At 43.2% G+C, this 18,239-nt stretch overlaps 1 protein-coding gene across 1 annotated transcript; it reads left to right on the forward strand.

Annotated features, from left to right (window-relative positions):
* Positions 1-1,655: 1,655 nt before the first annotated feature.
* PTHLH (parathyroid hormone like hormone) lies at positions 1,656-12,334 on the forward strand. Its single transcript, XM_075275443.1, has 5 exons — positions 1,656-1,882; positions 4,705-4,775; positions 6,408-6,526; positions 9,222-9,620; positions 11,848-12,334. Exons 3-5 carry the CDS (start codon positions 6,426-6,428, stop codon positions 11,855-11,857), a joined length of 510 nt encoding a protein of 169 aa, XP_075131544.1. The 5' UTR covers positions 1,656-1,882; positions 4,705-4,775; positions 6,408-6,425; the 3' UTR covers positions 11,858-12,334.
* The last annotated feature ends 5,905 nt before the right edge of the window (positions 12,335-18,239 follow it).

An 18,239-nucleotide genomic window follows, 5' to 3' on the forward strand; every position in this document is an offset into this window, starting at 1 on the left:
CTATCTATCTGCATGGCTGGGGTGATATGCTGGTTCTGGTGACAGTAACCTATCTATCTGCAGGGCTGGGGTGATATGCTGGTTCTGGTGACACTAACCTATCTATCTGCAGGACTGGGGTGATATGCTGGTTCTGGTGACAGTAACCTATCTATCTGCAGGGCTGGGGTGATATGCTGGTTCTGGTGACACTAACCTATCTATCTGCAGGACTGGGGTGATATGCTGGTTCTGGTGACAGTAACCTATCTATCTGCAGGACTGGGGTGATATGCTTGTTCTGGTGACACTAACCTATCTATCTGCAGGACTGGGGTGATATGCTGGTTCTGGTGACACTAACCTATCTATCTGCAGGACTGGGGTGATATGCTGGGTCTGGTGACAGTAACCTATCTATCTTCAGGGCTGGGGTGATATGCTGGTTCTGGTGACAGTAACCTATCTATCTGCAGGACTGGGGTGATATGCTGGGTCTGGTGACAGTAACCTATCTATCTTCAGGGCTGGGGTGATATGCTGGGTCTGGTGACAGTAACCTATCTATCTTCAGGGCTGGGGTGATATGCTGGGTCTGGTGACAGTAACCTATCTATCTTCAGGGCTGGGGTGATATGCTGGGTCTGGTGACAGTAACCTATCTATCTGCAGGACTGGGGTGATATGCTGGATCTGGTGACAGTAACCTATCTATCTGCAGGACTGGGGTGATATGCTTGTTCTGGTGACAGTAACCTATCTATCTGCAGGACTGGGGTGATATGCTGGTGTCCCTTTAAGCCCTTGAACTAGATAAAGGATACATATGGGGAATGGGTTTAGGATTGTTCCCGTCAGATTTCTCTCCGATCACTTTCCTCTATTAACCCCATGAAGAAGACATGAATTCCTCGCTACGACCAAGGTGGCGAATCTGTGGAGCAGATATGGCCGTAACCATTACCAGAAGGGAAATTTGCCGGTCCCTTTTTGTCTCTAATACCTCGAATCCCCATAAATCCACCCACATGGAGATTCCAAAGTCTCCTGCGCGTCGGAGGAATCCTCAGATACCAGACTGACACTAACTGGTGTGAAATTCTCAGACCCCTCCACCGAGTCAATGGAATAATCCTTAAAGGAATCCATGGAATAATCCTTAAAGGAATCCGTCATCCCTGTGCTGGGACCGTGCGATGCTCTTATATGGGAATGTCACTTATACTTGGGGCTTTCTTTTTCCTCTTCTTCCTAAAACACATTCTACACATCACAAGAAACCTTTATTGAAGCGCCCGCGTTCTTCTAAGGAAGGAGGGGGGTCCTTAAGAAAACCTATAAGACTCCTTGTATATGGTTAGGCTCTTTGAAGACCTGTGGTACAGTGGTTATATTGTGGGTCTTAAGAACACACGCTTGTGGTCGCGTTCTATCCCCAGCCACTTTGCAGCGTGACCACCCATCTGCCACAGGCAGCAAGTTTGTGGGAAGTTCTGCAAAGTACTTGTGGAGGGAGGTAGCAGGGCGGGCGGGCGGCTGACACTGAGGAGAAGACCCACCTAATAAGACAGTGAGTAAGGAGGCTGTCAGAGTGACAGGTGAGCTCCACTCCTCCTGCCGCCGCCGCTTCTGCTGCAGCTCTCTACACTATGTAAGCAGTGCTAAGAGGGCTGCTAGGTCACATGGCCCAACATCAATGAACCAAACATGACTGTTTAGCTGGAAAAGGGGAATGTGGCTTATGATGTCACAGTTTTGTCTTTATTAAGAGCTCACTGAGAAGGAATCCAGTTCCCCTCATACACAGCCAAAGGACACAGCTCCTTCCTGGAGTCCTGCACTGCTACATCACACCAGGATTATACAGACAGGGCGAGAGCTGCAAAAGAGGAGCCCAGCACAAGTAAGTAGCCTGCACCATGGGGGTGGTAGTGGAGAACTACCCTGCACCATGGGGGTGGTAGTGGAGAACTACCCTGTGTGATGGGGGTGGTAGTGGAGAACTACCCTGCACTATGGGGGTGGTAGTGGAGAACTACCCTGTTTGATGGGGGTGGTAGTGGAGAATTACCCTGCACCATGGGGGTGGTAGTGGAGAATTACCCTGCACCATGGGGGTGGTAGTGGAGAACTACCCTGCACCATGGGGGTGGTAGTGGAGAACTACCCTGCACCATGGGGGTGGTAGTGGAGAACTACCCTGTGTGATGGGGCAATAGTGGAGAACTACCCTGCACAATGGGGGCAGTAGTGGATAATTACCCTGTGTGATGGGGCAGTAGTGGAGAACTACCCTGCACAATGGGGGCAGTAGTGGATAATTACCCTGTGTGATGGGGCAGTAGTGGAGAACTACCCTGCACCATGGGGGTGGTAGTGGAGAACTACCCTGTGTGATGGGGCAATAGTGGAGAACTACCCTGCACAATGGGGGCAGTAGTGGATAATTACCCTGTGTGATGGGGTAGTAGTGGAGAACTACCCTGCATAATGGGGCAGTAGTGGAGAACTACCCTGTGTGATGGGGCAATAGTGGAGAACTACCCTGTGTGATGGGGCAGTAGTAGAGAAGAATTGCCCCTGCACTTGGATACAGATAAGTGACTGTAAAGAACTAAGAAGCAAAATGTTGCAAAGTCTTGGAGACGCTCGTCTGTTCTTGTAATGGGATTGTTACACTGTTGTGAGTTTTTGATGTGTCCTTCAGTGGTAAAGTAACAGAGTAATATAGAAGAGGGGGAGAGAGGAGCGATATCGGGGGATAGATTGTGCTGTATGTGGTTGAATTGTTTTATCTGTTTCTATATGTTCTATATCTATCTACCTAAATCTCTAATATTACATATCTATCTCCTATCTATCTATCTTTCTATCTATCTATCTATCTATCTATCTATCTATCTATCTATCTCCTATCTATCTATCTATCTATCTATCTATCTATCTATCTCCTATCTATCTATATATCTCCTATCTATCTATCTATCTATCTATCTATCTATCTATCATCTATCTATCTATCTATCTATCTATCTATCTATCTATTTATCTCCTATCTATCTCCTATCTATCTATCTATCTATCTATCTATCTATCTATCTCCTATCTATCTATCTATCTCCTATCTATCTATCTATCTATCTATCTATCTATCTATCTATCTATCTCCTATCTATCTATCTATCTATCTATCTATCTATCTCCTATCTATCTATCTATCTATCTATCTATCTATCTCCTATCTATCTATCTATCTATCTATCTATCTATTTATCTCCTATCTATCTATCTATCTCCTATCTACTGTATCTATCTATCATCTATCTATCTATCTATCTATCTATCTATCTATCTATCTATTTATCTCCTATCTATCTATCTATCTATCTATCTCCTATCTATCTATCTATCTATCTCCTATCTATCTATCTATCTATCTATCTCCTATCTATCTATCTATCTATCTATCTGTCTCCTATCTACTGTATCTATCTATCTATCTATCTATCTCCTATCTATCTATCTATCTATCTATCTCCTATCTATCTATCTATCTATCTATCTATCTCCTATCTATCTATCTATCTATCTATCTATCTATCTCCTATCTATCTATCTATCTATCTATCTATCTATCTATCTCCTATCTACTGTATCTATCTATCTATCTATCTATCTATCTATCTATCTATCATCTATCTATCTATCTATCTATCTATCTATCTATCTATCTATTTATCTCCTATCTATCTATCTATGTCGTATCTATCTATCTATCTATCTATCTATCTATCTATCTCCTATCTATCTATCTATCTATCTATCTATCTATCTATTTCCTATCTATCTTTTTATCTATCTGACATTTCCATCACAATCACAATGACTTGCCCCATCTCTCCCGTCCTGCTCTCAGGTGTTGTTGGTCCCTGTAGTGTATTTGGGGTCAGTCATGGAGCCGTCTGCCCCCTCTCACCTCCCCACAATCCTCAGCCTGATCCTGGTCCATACACTTTTAGCTTTCCACATAGACATAATCATAGTTTTTCCTGCAGAGTTGATAGACATCTCTGACTCCCCCACATGTCTGAGCGCCTGCACATCCCCTGGGCTGAGGAGGATGAGAGTAGTTGTAGGTCACTGATATACTTGTGGGTGTCATTGCTGCCACTTATAGGGTAAAGGTTGTGGCTGAGCGATCCCAGACAGTGTTATGGTAAGGGGTGATAGGAGAACAATCAATGGGTGATCTGGATGTGACATCCATAGCTATGAGGTGACAGTGGTCTTTGGTTGCCCCCATGATATGTTCGCTGGTCTTGACATTGCAATTAGCCCTATTGGCCAGGGGGGCACATACTTTATGTCCAACGTCTACCTAAACAGGACAGGGCAAAGTGATAGAGAAGGCATCGAAAAAGATTCCACTACAGTAAAGCGCAGAGTGAAGTTGTCTTTGTCTCTGCCTAGTGGGAAATAAAAGATGCTACAAGGGCGCCCCCTATGGGCGTGAAATCAGAGCAACCGCAGAAAGGACTGACAGTGTCCGAACATGGGAAAGTAAGCTGCAAAACTGGGGACCAGTCCAGTGCCCTATAGAGAGTCAGAGCTGGATGATGGGGCGACACTGCCCGAAAGTAATGTCTGATTACTACCTATTATATACAGCCTATAGTCATATATATAGTATATAGTAATAGTAATGTATCCTTCTCTGTATTTCAGGCTCCCTCTATTTATTCTGGAAAAGAAAGAAAATTATCTTCTAGATAGGAAGTGCTGGAAATATTCAAAAGGTAAGTGTCTACTCCAATGATACGGATAGATAGATAGATAGATAGATAGATAGATAGATAGGAGATAGATAGATAAATAGATAGATAGATAGATAGATAGATAGATAGATAGATAGATAGGAGATAGATAGATAGATAGATAGATAGATAGATAGATAGATGATAGATAGGAGATAGATAGATAGATAGATAGATAGATAGATAGATAGACAGATAAGAGATAGATAGATAGGAGATAGATAGATAGATAGATAGATAGATAGATAGATAGATAGATAGGAGATAAGAGATAGATAGATAGATAGATAGATAGATAGATAGATAGATAGATAGGAGATAAGAGATAGATAGATAGATAGATAGGAGATAGATAGATAGATAGATAGATAGATAGATAGATAGATAGATAGATAGATGATAGATAGGAGATAGATAGATAGATAGATAGATAGATAGGAGATAGATAGATAGATAGATAGATAGATAGATAGATAAGAGATAGATAGATAGATAGATAGGAGATAGATAGATAGATAGATAGATAGATAGATAGATAGATACGAGATAGATAGATAGATAGATAGATAGATAGATAGATAGATAGGAGATAGATAGATAGATAGATAGATAGATAGATAGATAGGAGATAGATAGATAGATAGATAAGAGATAGATAGATAGATAGATAGATAGATAGATAGATAGATAGGAGATAGATAGATAGATAGATAGATAGATAGGAGATAGATAGATAGATAGATAGATAGATAGATAGGTAGATAGGAGCTAGATAGATAGATAGGAGATAGATAGATAGATAGATAGATAGATAGATAGATAGGAGATAGATAGATAGATAGATAGATAGATAGATAGATAGGAGATAGATAGATAGATAGATAGATAGGAGATAGATAGATAGATAGATAGGAGATAGATAGATAGATAGATAGATAGATAGATAGATAGATAGGAGATAGATAGGAGATAGCTAGATAGATAGATAGATAGATAGATAGATAGATAGATAGATAGATAGATAGATAGGAGATAGATAATAGATAGATAGATAGATAGATAGATAGGAGATAGATAGATAGATAGATAGATAGATAGATAGATAGATAGGAGATAGATAGATAGATAGATAGATAGATAGATAGGAGAGAGATAGATAGGAGATAGATAGATAGATAGATAGATAGATAGATAGATAGATAGATAGATAGATAGATAGAATTGCCTGTCTTGTATTAGAGTATATACTCCCCTATTTGGGCTGTTTCTCACATAGTATCCTGTTCTCTTCAGACTCTCATTATGAGCAGGGTAACTAATTAGATGGCTTCGTTATTTGGTGTAATTAACCCTCGGCTGCGGCGGACTGACAGCTAACATGGCGTCTTGGCACTTAGGTCTCTTAAGCATGGGAGGTCTTGGATTTCCATTAAGAGATTAGATCTGATGTCTGTATTTTGGCTTCTCCCTGCGATGCCGATCCATTGTATTTTGGTAGCGCCATGGCTTTCACCTGTGATGTGGTTTGGGATGTGCCAGCCTGTCTGATGGTCCTGTCTGCGTTCCCAGGGAGGATATTCACAACCAAACTGATAAGGTTTCTCTTGCCCGCAGGTCTCGGTTCTTCTCAGGATGTTGCGGAGTCTTCTTCCACATTACAGTTTGGCGGTGTTCATCTTAAGCTGTTCCTTCCCCGCTCACGGGAGACCGGCGCATGGGCTCAACGGCAGAGTGTAAGAGACTGGCTCTGTCCTCATTACTTAGTGTATGTGTATATATACAGTATACGTATGTCTGCATGCAAACCTACTGTAGTCTGCGTGCCAACCCAGAGGCGTGTGTATCGAATCGCCATTAGGATTCTCTTTACATTGGCTTAGCTTACTGTATTATTTTGTTTTAAAGGGGACCTCTCACAACTTCCATCAACTCCAACTCTTTGCGTGCTCCAATAGACACCGCTCCACTAATTCTGGTACAGCTGGAATTTTTTCTCTAACCTTTACCGTTCCCAAGCAATCATTGCTGTTATATACAGCACCGTTTTTCTCTTTACTGTCAGGTGGGCGGTCCCTGTCTTTCTGCTAGAGCCCAGGACCGCCCACCGGACAGTAGACAGCATAATTGTGCTGAAACTAACTGCACTGATTGCTTTGGAATGGTGCGGGCTAGAGAAAAAATTCCAACTGCGCTGAACTCAGTGGAGCAGTGCCTATCGAAGGATGCAAAGTGTTGGAGATGTAGGAGGTGATGAAAGGTCTCCTTTAAGTCATGGGACTCCCTTTAACTAATATGGAAGTTCTAAGCGTTAGTCAAATTTCTGCAAGAATCTGCCATGTGTGACTATATGATAAGTAAGTGCTCAGCCTGTAGAGATTTGCACTGTCTAAACTGATACACTGTAACAGACCCACTGCTGTGTGGACACAAAGCAGAGAGCGAGGAGCGAAACACAAAGTCTTATATAAACTTACAAAACTTTATTATCCCGTGATGAGGTCATCCGTGCCTCAGCCTTTTTTTAACATGTGAACATGTTTTATGACGGTGCACGTATGGTTATCGACACGTGCATAAGGCTCACACATTAATAGCAACCTCAGCCCCCCGGCAAATCCAGCTGACACCCGCATAAAGGGATTAATCCGGCAAGACGGCAGAAGGAAGCAGTGCGGGCGATGAGGACGAGAGTCAAGTGAGCACATGTAGCATTTACGGGAGACGTGTCATTATATCTACACGGGAGAGAACCTCTCACTAACAGGAGCGCAAACCCCCGGGGCACGGAGCTCAGATAAACGCTGCATTGTGTGCGCCGGATCCTTCCCAGGCTTGTTAGGAGGGAGGGAGAAAGGTTAAAGGAGATCAGACATCCCCTGAGTGCCAGGGCAGTACCCCAAAATCACCGCTAAGAACTAAAGTAGGGTCTGCTTAAAAATAATTTGTCTGCGCCATCCTGCAATTTGGTAGTGTGGAGGGAAAAGTCGAATGAAGACAAAATCTCCAATGAAAACTCAAACCACAGCTTGTATATAGGTGATCTACTCCACAGGCAAAGCTGCCCCCTCCATATATACCCCTATTAGTATACCCTGTGTCTTTCATGGTCATTTACTTTAGCAATGAGGCATCTAGCGCCCCCTATCCCTTTACATGTTTCATTCTATAAAAATCCATAACAGATGGCTTAACCAACTGGCCAATAGGTGTAGCTTTAAAGGGGTGTCCCAATCTTGGTATATCGCCAGGATATACCATCACTTTATGATTGTAGGGGGGGCCGCACCGTTCCTAAGAATGAAGGGGCAGCAGATTTGGTTTAGTGGCACAGCTGTACACATAGCACTACACTAGTACACGTAGGTCCGTGTGGACTATACGGGACATACATAGGGGTCGTGGGGTGATCTGAGGTCACACGGAGAAGGCTGCCCGCTCTGACTCTCGAGGTATTCCTTTTCAAGATGTGCATGTCAGATGTGAAAACGCTTCAGCTCATCCCACGAAGCCACATAGTAAAATCCCCAACATCCGGCACGCCGAGTCTAAGAGCTGCTGCTAGATTTACTGTAGACCGCACATCAGTACGTCTGATCACTCCGAGCTATCAGCAGCCATCGCTTAAAGGACTCGTCCATCATAATCCCTGCATAATGAAACGGTCGGAGGCTTCTAATGGACTTTGTGATTCACTTTCTCAACACTAATAAAATCTAATTTCAAATGGGACGGCTCATGGTTTACAATCCCTTCTAACCTAGTCCTGCACACAGAGCTGTAGCTATTCACCTGAAGTCCAGGATAGGAATGAGGTTTGGAACCGACACACTGTAACAGAAGGCAGATGTGTGTGTAGGATCAGGTCTGGATGGGTTTTTGTCTGAATGTGAAAGTGAACATTTCCATTCACTGACAGCAAGCAAAGATGTTAGAAAATGTTGAAATTATGAATTCTTCCTTTTACTGAGAACGACCAGTGTTAAAGGGAGTGTCGCCAGAACCCGGCATATCAATCCAGTCCAAAGGATACATAGGTTAGGGTCAGCTGAATCAGATGGTGTTTCCCCTTTGCGAATCGCTGCCTCCATTGCTGAGATATTACTGTTTTTGTTATATGCAAATGAGTTATTTGGACTTACAAGGGCTCATTTGCATCTTAACAAAACAGCAATATCTCAGCAATGGAGGCCGCGATTCACAAGGGGGGAAACACTGTTTGATTCAGGTGACTCTAACCTATCTATCAGTAGGCTGGACTTATATGTCGCGTTGCGATGACAGAATCCCTTTAAGACAAGCTACATCAGTATCGTTACATTTTGTGGCCTCCGAGCTGCAGTATATAGACAGCCATAGGTTGCCGGTTACATTTGTTGCTCCACCAGATCATCTTCTCCTCTATTGACACGTTGTTTCCTCTTTTCTTAGGCGCCGGGCGGTCTCGGAACATCAGCTCCTCCATGATAAAGGCAGATCCCTCCAAGAACTCCGCCGCAGAATCTTCCTACAGAGTCTCATAGAAGGGGTGAACACGGCAGAGATACGGGCAGTGCCAGATGAAGCGCCGCGCCCAGTTCCCAGTGTCAAGAACTTTAACACCCTAAGATTGGTGGGTGAAGAGGAAGCAGTCACAAGTCACTTGACTCAGGAGACACACAAATCGCTGAGCTTCAAGGATCCCCCACCCAAAATTCATGGCAAGAAGAAGAAGGGAAAACCAGGAAAGAGGAAGGAGCAGGAAAAGAGGAAGAGGAGAGAGCGGTCAGCATTAGAAAGTCTGCAGGACCCGCCAGGGTCAGAGCTTTGGTGGGAAGAGCTGGGCATCAGGTCAGTAGAAAAGCGTTGGGCATCATGGCCCTTATTGGTGGATGTTTGGTGGGAGGTCTAAAACGTGGTGACCAACAAAGGACCCCGGTCAGGGAAGACTTGACCACCATCACCAGAGAGTAGAGTCTACGCCAAATCTATGGTGGTGGATTACGAAATCAGGGTTGGCCAAACAGGCCATAGACATCAGAGTCATCACTGTACTCGGCTAGGTTTGAGAAGAGAGGCCGGGGTCACGCATGACCACCACCCCACTCAAACTTCTCCGAGTATACCCCTATAACTGTCTCCACTGGTCCTCGATGTCAATCCAAAAACTCAAATTTTGTGACCTAATATTTCCCTGATGATAGTGATTCCTTATAAGACAGCTTAAAAAATATCCAAAAATTGTAAAAAAAAATTAAAAAATAGCGCACAATATAAAAAAGAAAAATAACAGAATAGTTGAAAGCAAACGATCCTTCCCCAAAAAAAGAGCTATTAACACCCTCCATTCCAGGCGTGAGCTTTTTTAAGCCCTCCATCCCTCCTCCCATGCGTGGGCCGACGCGTTTCGTGAATTTCCAAGCAAACTGCAAATTTTACTGCAAGGCGGTGAAATTTAAGTGCATTCTGGACGAGCGTCCTCCAGAAAACCACGACTAATACAGTTATTCATCCGCCGAGCCTAGAACTGGGAGATGCAGTTTCTAAGGAGAGCAGAGAGTTTCAAGACATTCCATCCTACCCCCAAATATGTCGGTCACAACAAATTTACATCTCCGTATAATGGAAGATGTTCTGCACACCTCCCACTCCTGGACGGACACACGGCTGGTTTATTTTTCTTAGGGTTAGTGTCTATAGTCTCATTGAAGGAAATGCTTGTCTAGGCCCCGAGTGACCAACGTCTACTACAGTATACCGGGATTTCTGGAACTTTTTCAAAAAAAATCATCACAAATTGGATTTCACTGAGTGCTGTACAATTTTACCCTCGTATTTTTTTAAATGTTTTTCATGATTTTTTTTGCTAAAAAATTCAATTTTTTCAAAAATCATTACTTTAATATTTTTACAAAAAAATGAAACGTAAAAAAGATTTTTTTAAATAAATCAAATTGTTAAATTAATTAAATTTATTAAAGGCCCATAATCTGTAGTGGAGTATTTATAGATTTATTAAAGGGATTGTCAAAAATTTATTTAGACATGGTTAAAAAAATTTCCACTCCCCAATCCCCCAACCCCTCCCATTCCAATGGTTTCTACTTCCTGGTCCATCTCAATAAACAGGAAGTGACTGCTCAACTGTCAAAGCCCCTCCCCTTTTAGAACTTTTGTGAATTTATTTATTATATTTTTTTATTATATACTATAAATTTTTATTTTTATTTTCAGTGTATTTTTATTTTATTATATTCATCATGATGCTTTCGTTTTTTTACTCGAAATGTTTGCTTTTATTTTCTGGGGTTTTTTTTATCTCATATGGTTTTTATTTTATTGTATAAAGTACATTTTTGCTTTTTTTTCAATAAATGTTTGCTTTTTTAAAAAAAATAATTTTTTTCAAATTTATGATTTTATTTTTACAATATATTTTTGCTTTTGTTTTTTAAATTTTTATTAGTTTTTCTCCAGATTTATGATTTTATATATGCAATTTATTTTATTTTAATTTTTAATAATTTTATTATTTTCTCAAATTCATTATTTTATTTGGACAATAAATTTTTTATTTTAGTCTATTAGCTTTAAAAATTCATTTTATTTTTACAATAAATTTTTGCTTTTGTTTTTTTTTTAATTTTTATTATTTTCTCAAATTCATTTTATTTTTACAATAAATTTTTGCTTTTGTTTTTTTATTTTTATTATTTTCTCAAATTCATTTTATTTTTACAATAAATTTTTGCTTTTTTTTTATTTTCTCAAATTTATTTTATTTTTACAATAAATTTTTGCTTTTGTTTTTTTACATTTTTATTAGTTTTTTTTTTTCCAAATGTGTGATTTTATATTTGCAAATTTTTGCTTACATTTTTTTATTTTATTATTGTCTCAAATTCATAATTTTTAATTTTTTTTATTACTTTTAAAAATTCATTATTTTATTCTGACAATAAATTTTTGCTTTTATTTTGCTTTTTTTTGTTTTTGTTTTATTCCTCTCGCTCGCTTCTTAACTTTCGTCAACCCTTTCCGTATCGCATTAACCCTTTGTTTTCCTCTCTCTCCGCAGCACACAATGAGAATTCAACTGGAGCTTCCACTTCTATTGAAGAGACATTACAAAGAAAATTTTCCAAAAAAAATTTTTTTTTAGAGAGCGGGGAGTGCAGCGGAAAAACAAAAACAAAATCTGGACTTGCACATTTTGTGATGTATTTATTTCCTGTAAATATCTAATGATGAGAGACCGCCCCGGACCCCACGTGCGCTGTTCTCCCCCCGCCGTCTGTAATACTGCACAGCCGCCTCCCCCTTGCGGCCCCCTCCCCTTATTTATTGGTTGAATTCTGTATTTATTGTGTTATATTTTTTTTTAATCCTTGTGCTGCTGGCGTCCCGTTTCATGTTGCACTTTACGTCCAGAACTCGCCAAGATCTTACGTGTTTTTTTATTTTATTTTTTGATATTGAACATTATTATTATTATTATTATTATTTTTTTTTTCTCTTTTGTGCATGTATGAAATGTGGCGACTGGTGGAATTTGTACAGAATGTGTAATAAATCCAGTGTCCAAAGTAAGCAAAGCGCCGTCTGCTTCTGAACCCCAGGTGATCGGGGCCAAATTTTCAACCCACGGCCTCGTAAACACTTCGTATTGAAGGAAAAAGTACATTGCTATTTATAGGAAGAGTGGACTTGGCTTAAAGGGACAGCTCATGTTGTTTGTCGGGCGGGGATGGCACATAAATGCTATATGGCAACCACAATGGAAGCCATGACAGGGCCTGTGACTCAGATTTCCTGAATGGTAGATGTCTGTGTCAGTCTTTACTGCAGTGCTGTCATTCTATTCTTGAGCCAGGAAGTTCAGAGTGAACTGTATATGATTGGCCGGTGTTAGACACTGGGAACCCCGACGATCATTACAATGGAGGTGTTTGTATGGACCGGTGCCATCTCCATCAGTCCCAGTCCCCGTGTTCCGACCCCCCCTACTGGTCATAAATATGATAAATATTTGTTATTAAATAACCCCCCTGAGGTTCCTTCCTGTACATGGAATTTTTAAAGTAGTCCTCCGGCTATCCTATAAATCGGAGTTTTTGACTCTGTTATCCGATTGGCCGGATGCCTATTATTATGTAATGTCACAAAACGTGTGATGATGTCATTTATTTGACAGGTGGTCTCCAATTTAGGGTTGACAAATTGGGCAGTTGTCCAGGACCCCCATTTTCTAGGGGCTCCTTCAGGATCGAATTCCCTGGAGGAAGCAAAAATCACTATTAAAGGGGTTATCCAGGACTAGAAAACATGGCCGCTTCTCCACATCTATTGGTCACATGGCCATGCTGCAGAATGTTATGTCACATGGGACTGACCTGCAGCATGGCCATGTGACCAGCAGACGTGATGTACAGGAAGAGGAAGTAGAATGTGTTCTTAAAGGCAGCAGCCATGTTTTCTATCCCTGCCCTTTAATTCATTGACTGTCTTGGGTCACCACTAGGGGGAGCTGAGGAGTTTTCTGTATACTGATTATACCTTAAAGGGGAATTCCCATATGGGTCACATATGGCAGAGATGAGAGTACGAGACCCGTTCTCCCGACCGCCATGTCAGGGATCCAGGAATAGCTGTCCTATGGGGTGTCTGTAACTCTGAAGTGTTTCCGTATGTACCGACCTCCTCAGGGGGGCGAGACAGGAATATCCCTTTAAATCCAATAATAAATCAGCACATGGAACACTCATAAGCTCCCCCTATGGGTGACACCAAGTAAACAGAACTTTAAAGGTGTTGTGCAATGTATGCCAGAAACAGTGCCACCCCTGTCCATAGGTTTAGTCTGGTATTGCATATGTCAGTCGTATTGAAATCCATTGGACTGAGCTGTAATCCTGGACAACCCCTTTAAATCTATGCCATAGATGAAAATAATTAACCCATGCTTGGCCTTATTAGTGGTTCCCTAAAACTAAGTGACCCCCTAATTTATCACATAGGTCGTACATAGGTCAAAGGTCTTGCAGATTCCTATACTATAAAATACAGGTCATTTAATACATGTTGCCTAGCAACCCTTTGACTTCCTGTCTTAGTGACCACCATCTGACTACACGTAGCTCTGGTCACATGATCTTCCATCAGCTATATGATAGGCTGCCTCTCTATGTTACACAGACTTGTTTTAGGCCCCTCCCACCCAGGAAGAATAAGAAAGTAAAGCAAATCAGAAGCTCCAGAAACGGGACCTTTAAAAGGGTTGTCCAGAGTTTCATTTTACTTTCACCGGGGAATTTTTTAAGCTGGACTGGGGGTTATGGGCTGGTTCTGACCGCAGGTCATATGGTCACATGATCAAAACCAGCCCTTCTGCCTGAATGGCTCCGCCTCCTCTCTCCTCCCCATTTTTACAAGTAGTTACCTGTGCTATGGTGGCTGGTGGACTATAGTGAAGCAAGCCCCCAGGCAATAAGTGGTGACCAATGGGGAGGGGGAGGCTGGGTCCGATCACATGACCATGCCTGGAACCCGCAGGACCAGCTTGAAAAATCCCTGGAGTAAGTAAGTAAACTCCCTGGACAACCCCTTAAGATGACCAAACCCTAGATGTCCCAGTATGTGGCCCTCGGGGTGCTCAGTCCCACTCACAGGACCCTGAAAACAGGTGATTTTCCTGGAACAAGTATTTGCCCTGCAGCGGCCACTGCAGGAGACCTGGAGTATTACACGATGACCATTCAGATGTATGGACAGCTCAAGGTCACCAGAAGAGAAGCCCAAATATAAAGGATGGTGACCTTACCATGGGCACCTTGATATTGGGACCAGTTCCAACTCTTAGACCCCTCCCCCTTCACAAGTTCTGGAGAGTCACCAGCTGCAGACCAGTCACCTGCAGGAACCTGTACTGGTTTAACTCCTTCCTGGCTGCAGCCCACCCAGAGAGCCCTGCCCTGGATGTTTTCACAGGTGTCGGCTGGGCCTGGAGTTCTGCGTATCGGGAGATTTCACCGGTTTAGCACACAGTTCACATGTGGCATCTAGAAGAGGGTCCGGCAGGGTCGTTGCTGACCACAGACTGTCATATCTCAGGCACAGACTTGCTGTGAGCAGATTTCAGAGCAGCCATGTCTGTAATGACCTATTGATGGGGTAGTGACAGATAGTGACAGATCTCAGTGCACATAAAGCATCAGCAACGCAGGGAAAACCCACCAACCTGTGTAATATAGCGACATTACTCCTGTCCTTGTTTCCATCACGTTTTTTAGTTGGTTTATCTTGTTTTTCTACATGGAAACCGTCAACAAGCAGCTGTGTAAGATCTTCTGTTCTTAATTTAGCTGTAGCTCTGACTTTTTCCAAGACATGTTTCCCTTGTAGAGTAGAAGACATTATAAAATAAAGTATGTAGGAATTTAAGAAAGATCAGTTCATGGAAACCATCAGCAAGTTGTTGCTATTCTTATTATAGCTGTAACTAACTTCTTATAATATATGCAGCCCAATACATTGGCACATTAGACCCCCCTGCAGCCTGGTACATTGGTACATTAGTACCCCCCGCAGCCTGGTACATTGGCACATTAGACCCCCCTGCAGCCTGGTACATTGGTACATTAGTACCCCCCGCAGCCTGGTACATTGGCACATTAGACCCCCCGCAGCCTGGTACATTGGCACATTAGACCCCCCTGCAGCCTGGTACATTGGTACATTAGACCCCCCGCAGCCTGGTACATTGGCACATTAGACCCCCCTGCAGCCTGGTACATTGGTACATTAGTACCCCCCGCAGCCTGGTACATTGGCACATTAGACCCCCCTCCCCGCAGCCCGGTACATTGGCACATTAGACCACACCCCCACCCCCCAAAGCCCGGGACATTGGCAGATTAGACCCCCCCGCAGCCTGGTACATTGGCACATTAGACCCCCCACCCCCCAAAGCCCGGTACCATGGCACATTAGACCCCCTACAGCCTGATACATTGGCACATTAGACCCCCCCGCAGCCCGGTACATTGGCACATTAGTACCCCCCGCAGCCCGGTACATTGGCACATTAGTACCCCCCGCAGCCCGGTACATTGGTACATTAGTACCCCCCACAGCCCGGTACATTGGCACATTAGTACCCCCCGCAGCCCGGTACATTTGTACATTAGTTCCTCCCACAACCTGATACATTGGCACATTAGTTCCTCCCACAGCCCGGTACATTGGTACATTAGTACCCCCTGCAGCCCAAGACATTGGCACATTAGACCCCCCCGCAGCCCAATACATTGGCACATTAGACCCCCTGCAGCCTGGTACCTTGGCTCATTAGACCCCCCCCCCCCTTTCCCCCTGCAGGCTTGTACTTTGGCACATTAGACCCCCCACAGCTTGGTACATTGGTACATTAGTAAACCCGCAGCCCGGTACATTGGTGCATTAGACCCCCTGCAGCCCAGTACTTTGGCACATTAGACCCCCCCGCCGCCCAGTACATTGGCACATTAGACACCCCCCACCCCACCCCCCAACCCCCGCAGGCTGGTACATTGGCACATTAGACCCCCCGCAGCCCAGCACTTTGGCTCATTAGACCCCCCCGCCGCCCGGTACATCAGCACATTAGACCCCCCGCCGCCCGGTACATCAGCACATTAGACCCCCCACAGCCCAGTATTTTGGCACATTAGACCCCCCCGCAGCCTGGTTCATTGACACATTAGTCCTCCCACCGCCCGTTACACTGTCACATTTACCAGGCAGTTATTCGATACCGCCGTCTCTTATACCTGAAGCTCCAACGTTTTCCAGGTTCAGTTTCCTTGTGTAGAAGAATAAATTATAAGAGAAAGTATTTAGGAATTTAAGGAAGGTCTGTTTATGGAAACCATCAGCAAGCTGCCGAGTCCATTCCAGAATGCGCATAAACAATCAGCAATGGTCGTGATGGATTTGATGTTTTATTTGGAGTCTATAAAGGTGTTTTTCTGCAAATGTTCTGTTCACATAATAGACATATGACCATGTGAGCGCCCCCTACAGCCCGGCCAGTGTACAAGTCTGACTACTAGGGCTGTAGTCAGGATATAATGCCTTGTATAGATGGAACATCCAGGAATGAAGGAGCGGCTCATGTAATACCTATATGCCATTAGATACAGCTATAGAATCAGGCGCTCGTAGGGTTAACCCCGCTCAGTCTGGGGGTTCTGTACATAATATACATAATATAAGAAGGTGTCACATTGACTGATACTAATATGAGCCTGACGGACTCCCCTGTAGCCAGACGAACTCCATGACCTCCTTATTTTTGAGTGGATGGGGATTGGACTGTACCACAGCGCCCCCTGCTGTTAGCACACAACCCCCTTCCTCCCCCGCCTCCCCTCCAGGCACTTCCTTCATCCCACTCATTACAATATTTTTCATGGCATTCTTATTAGGTATTTCCAGTACAATTCTGCCCCCTAGAGGTGCAATCCCAACGTCTTCCAATACATGTCCCCTTGTCTTGCAGAACGCGCTTTGGAAAATAATGTATTTATGAACGAAAGAACGGTTTATATATGGAAACCATCAGTAAGCTGCTGTGTATACTCTTATACAAACGGAAACAATCAGCCAGTTGTTGTTGATGGATTTGTTACTTTCAGGAGTATCATTCACATCTGTAGATATTAAAAATTATTGAAAAACCTAGCACAGCATGCTGGGCACCCTGACGGACACCGGTATAGTCAGTAGGGCCCGTCGGGGCCCCGCGTGTCTGTGGTGCAGGTATAATTCTGCTGGTTATAGACACGTTTGTAACATTGTAACAATCAGCATATACAAATAGAATGTTTGTCAATGGAAACCATCAACAAGCTGCTGTGAACATTCCAAATTGTGCCTGGAAACAGTCAGCAAGTTGCTGTTGATGAATCTGTTATCTCTGTCTAGTACATAGAGTATATATTGTTCCTATCTATAAGGGCTATAGGCATATTTGGCATCAGAAGTCCTTGTACCCCCTGCACCCGGGATAAGGTTGTCAACTCTGACAAGAAATTTTGTTTGTGGAAACCATCAGTAAGCTGTTGGGAGCAATTCATTACTTGGGGTTGTCAGGACTGGGATACTGAGCTCCGCCTCCTCTTCTCAGGACAGCGACATCACGTCCTTTGGTCACATGACCAGGCTGTTGTAGCTCAGTCCCATTCAAATGTATTACAGATACAACCTTATCTTGTAGGCCGGAGAACGCCGTGGCCGCGTGTCCTGGTCCATCAGATGTGGGGTCTGCGCTGTCCGGACCTAGAGCTTGCGTTCATGTGTCCTCTACAGAAGCCAGGAGTCCTCATTAAAGGGGTCCATGTGCTTGCCGCGCACATGGACCATCTACTTTCCTGTCCACATGATTCGTGCAGGCAATGCGCGGCAAGCACATGGACCCCATTATAGTTTATG

This window comes from Leptodactylus fuscus, chromosome 5 (assembly GCF_031893055.1).
Source record: "Leptodactylus fuscus isolate aLepFus1 chromosome 5, aLepFus1.hap2, whole genome shotgun sequence".
Taxonomy (NCBI): Eukaryota; Metazoa; Chordata; class Amphibia; order Anura; family Leptodactylidae; genus Leptodactylus; species Leptodactylus fuscus.

Excerpts from the sequence above, each read along its gene's own strand:
- PTHLH (XM_075275443.1), top strand. The coding sequence starts at position 6,426 with ATGTTGCGGAGTCTTCTTCCACATTACAGTTTGGCGGTGTTCATCTTA. Across the intron at positions 6,527-9,221 it reads CATGGGCTCAACGGCAGAGT|GCGCCGGGCGGTCTCGGAAC; the intron begins GTAAGAGACTGG and ends CTCTTTTCTTAG.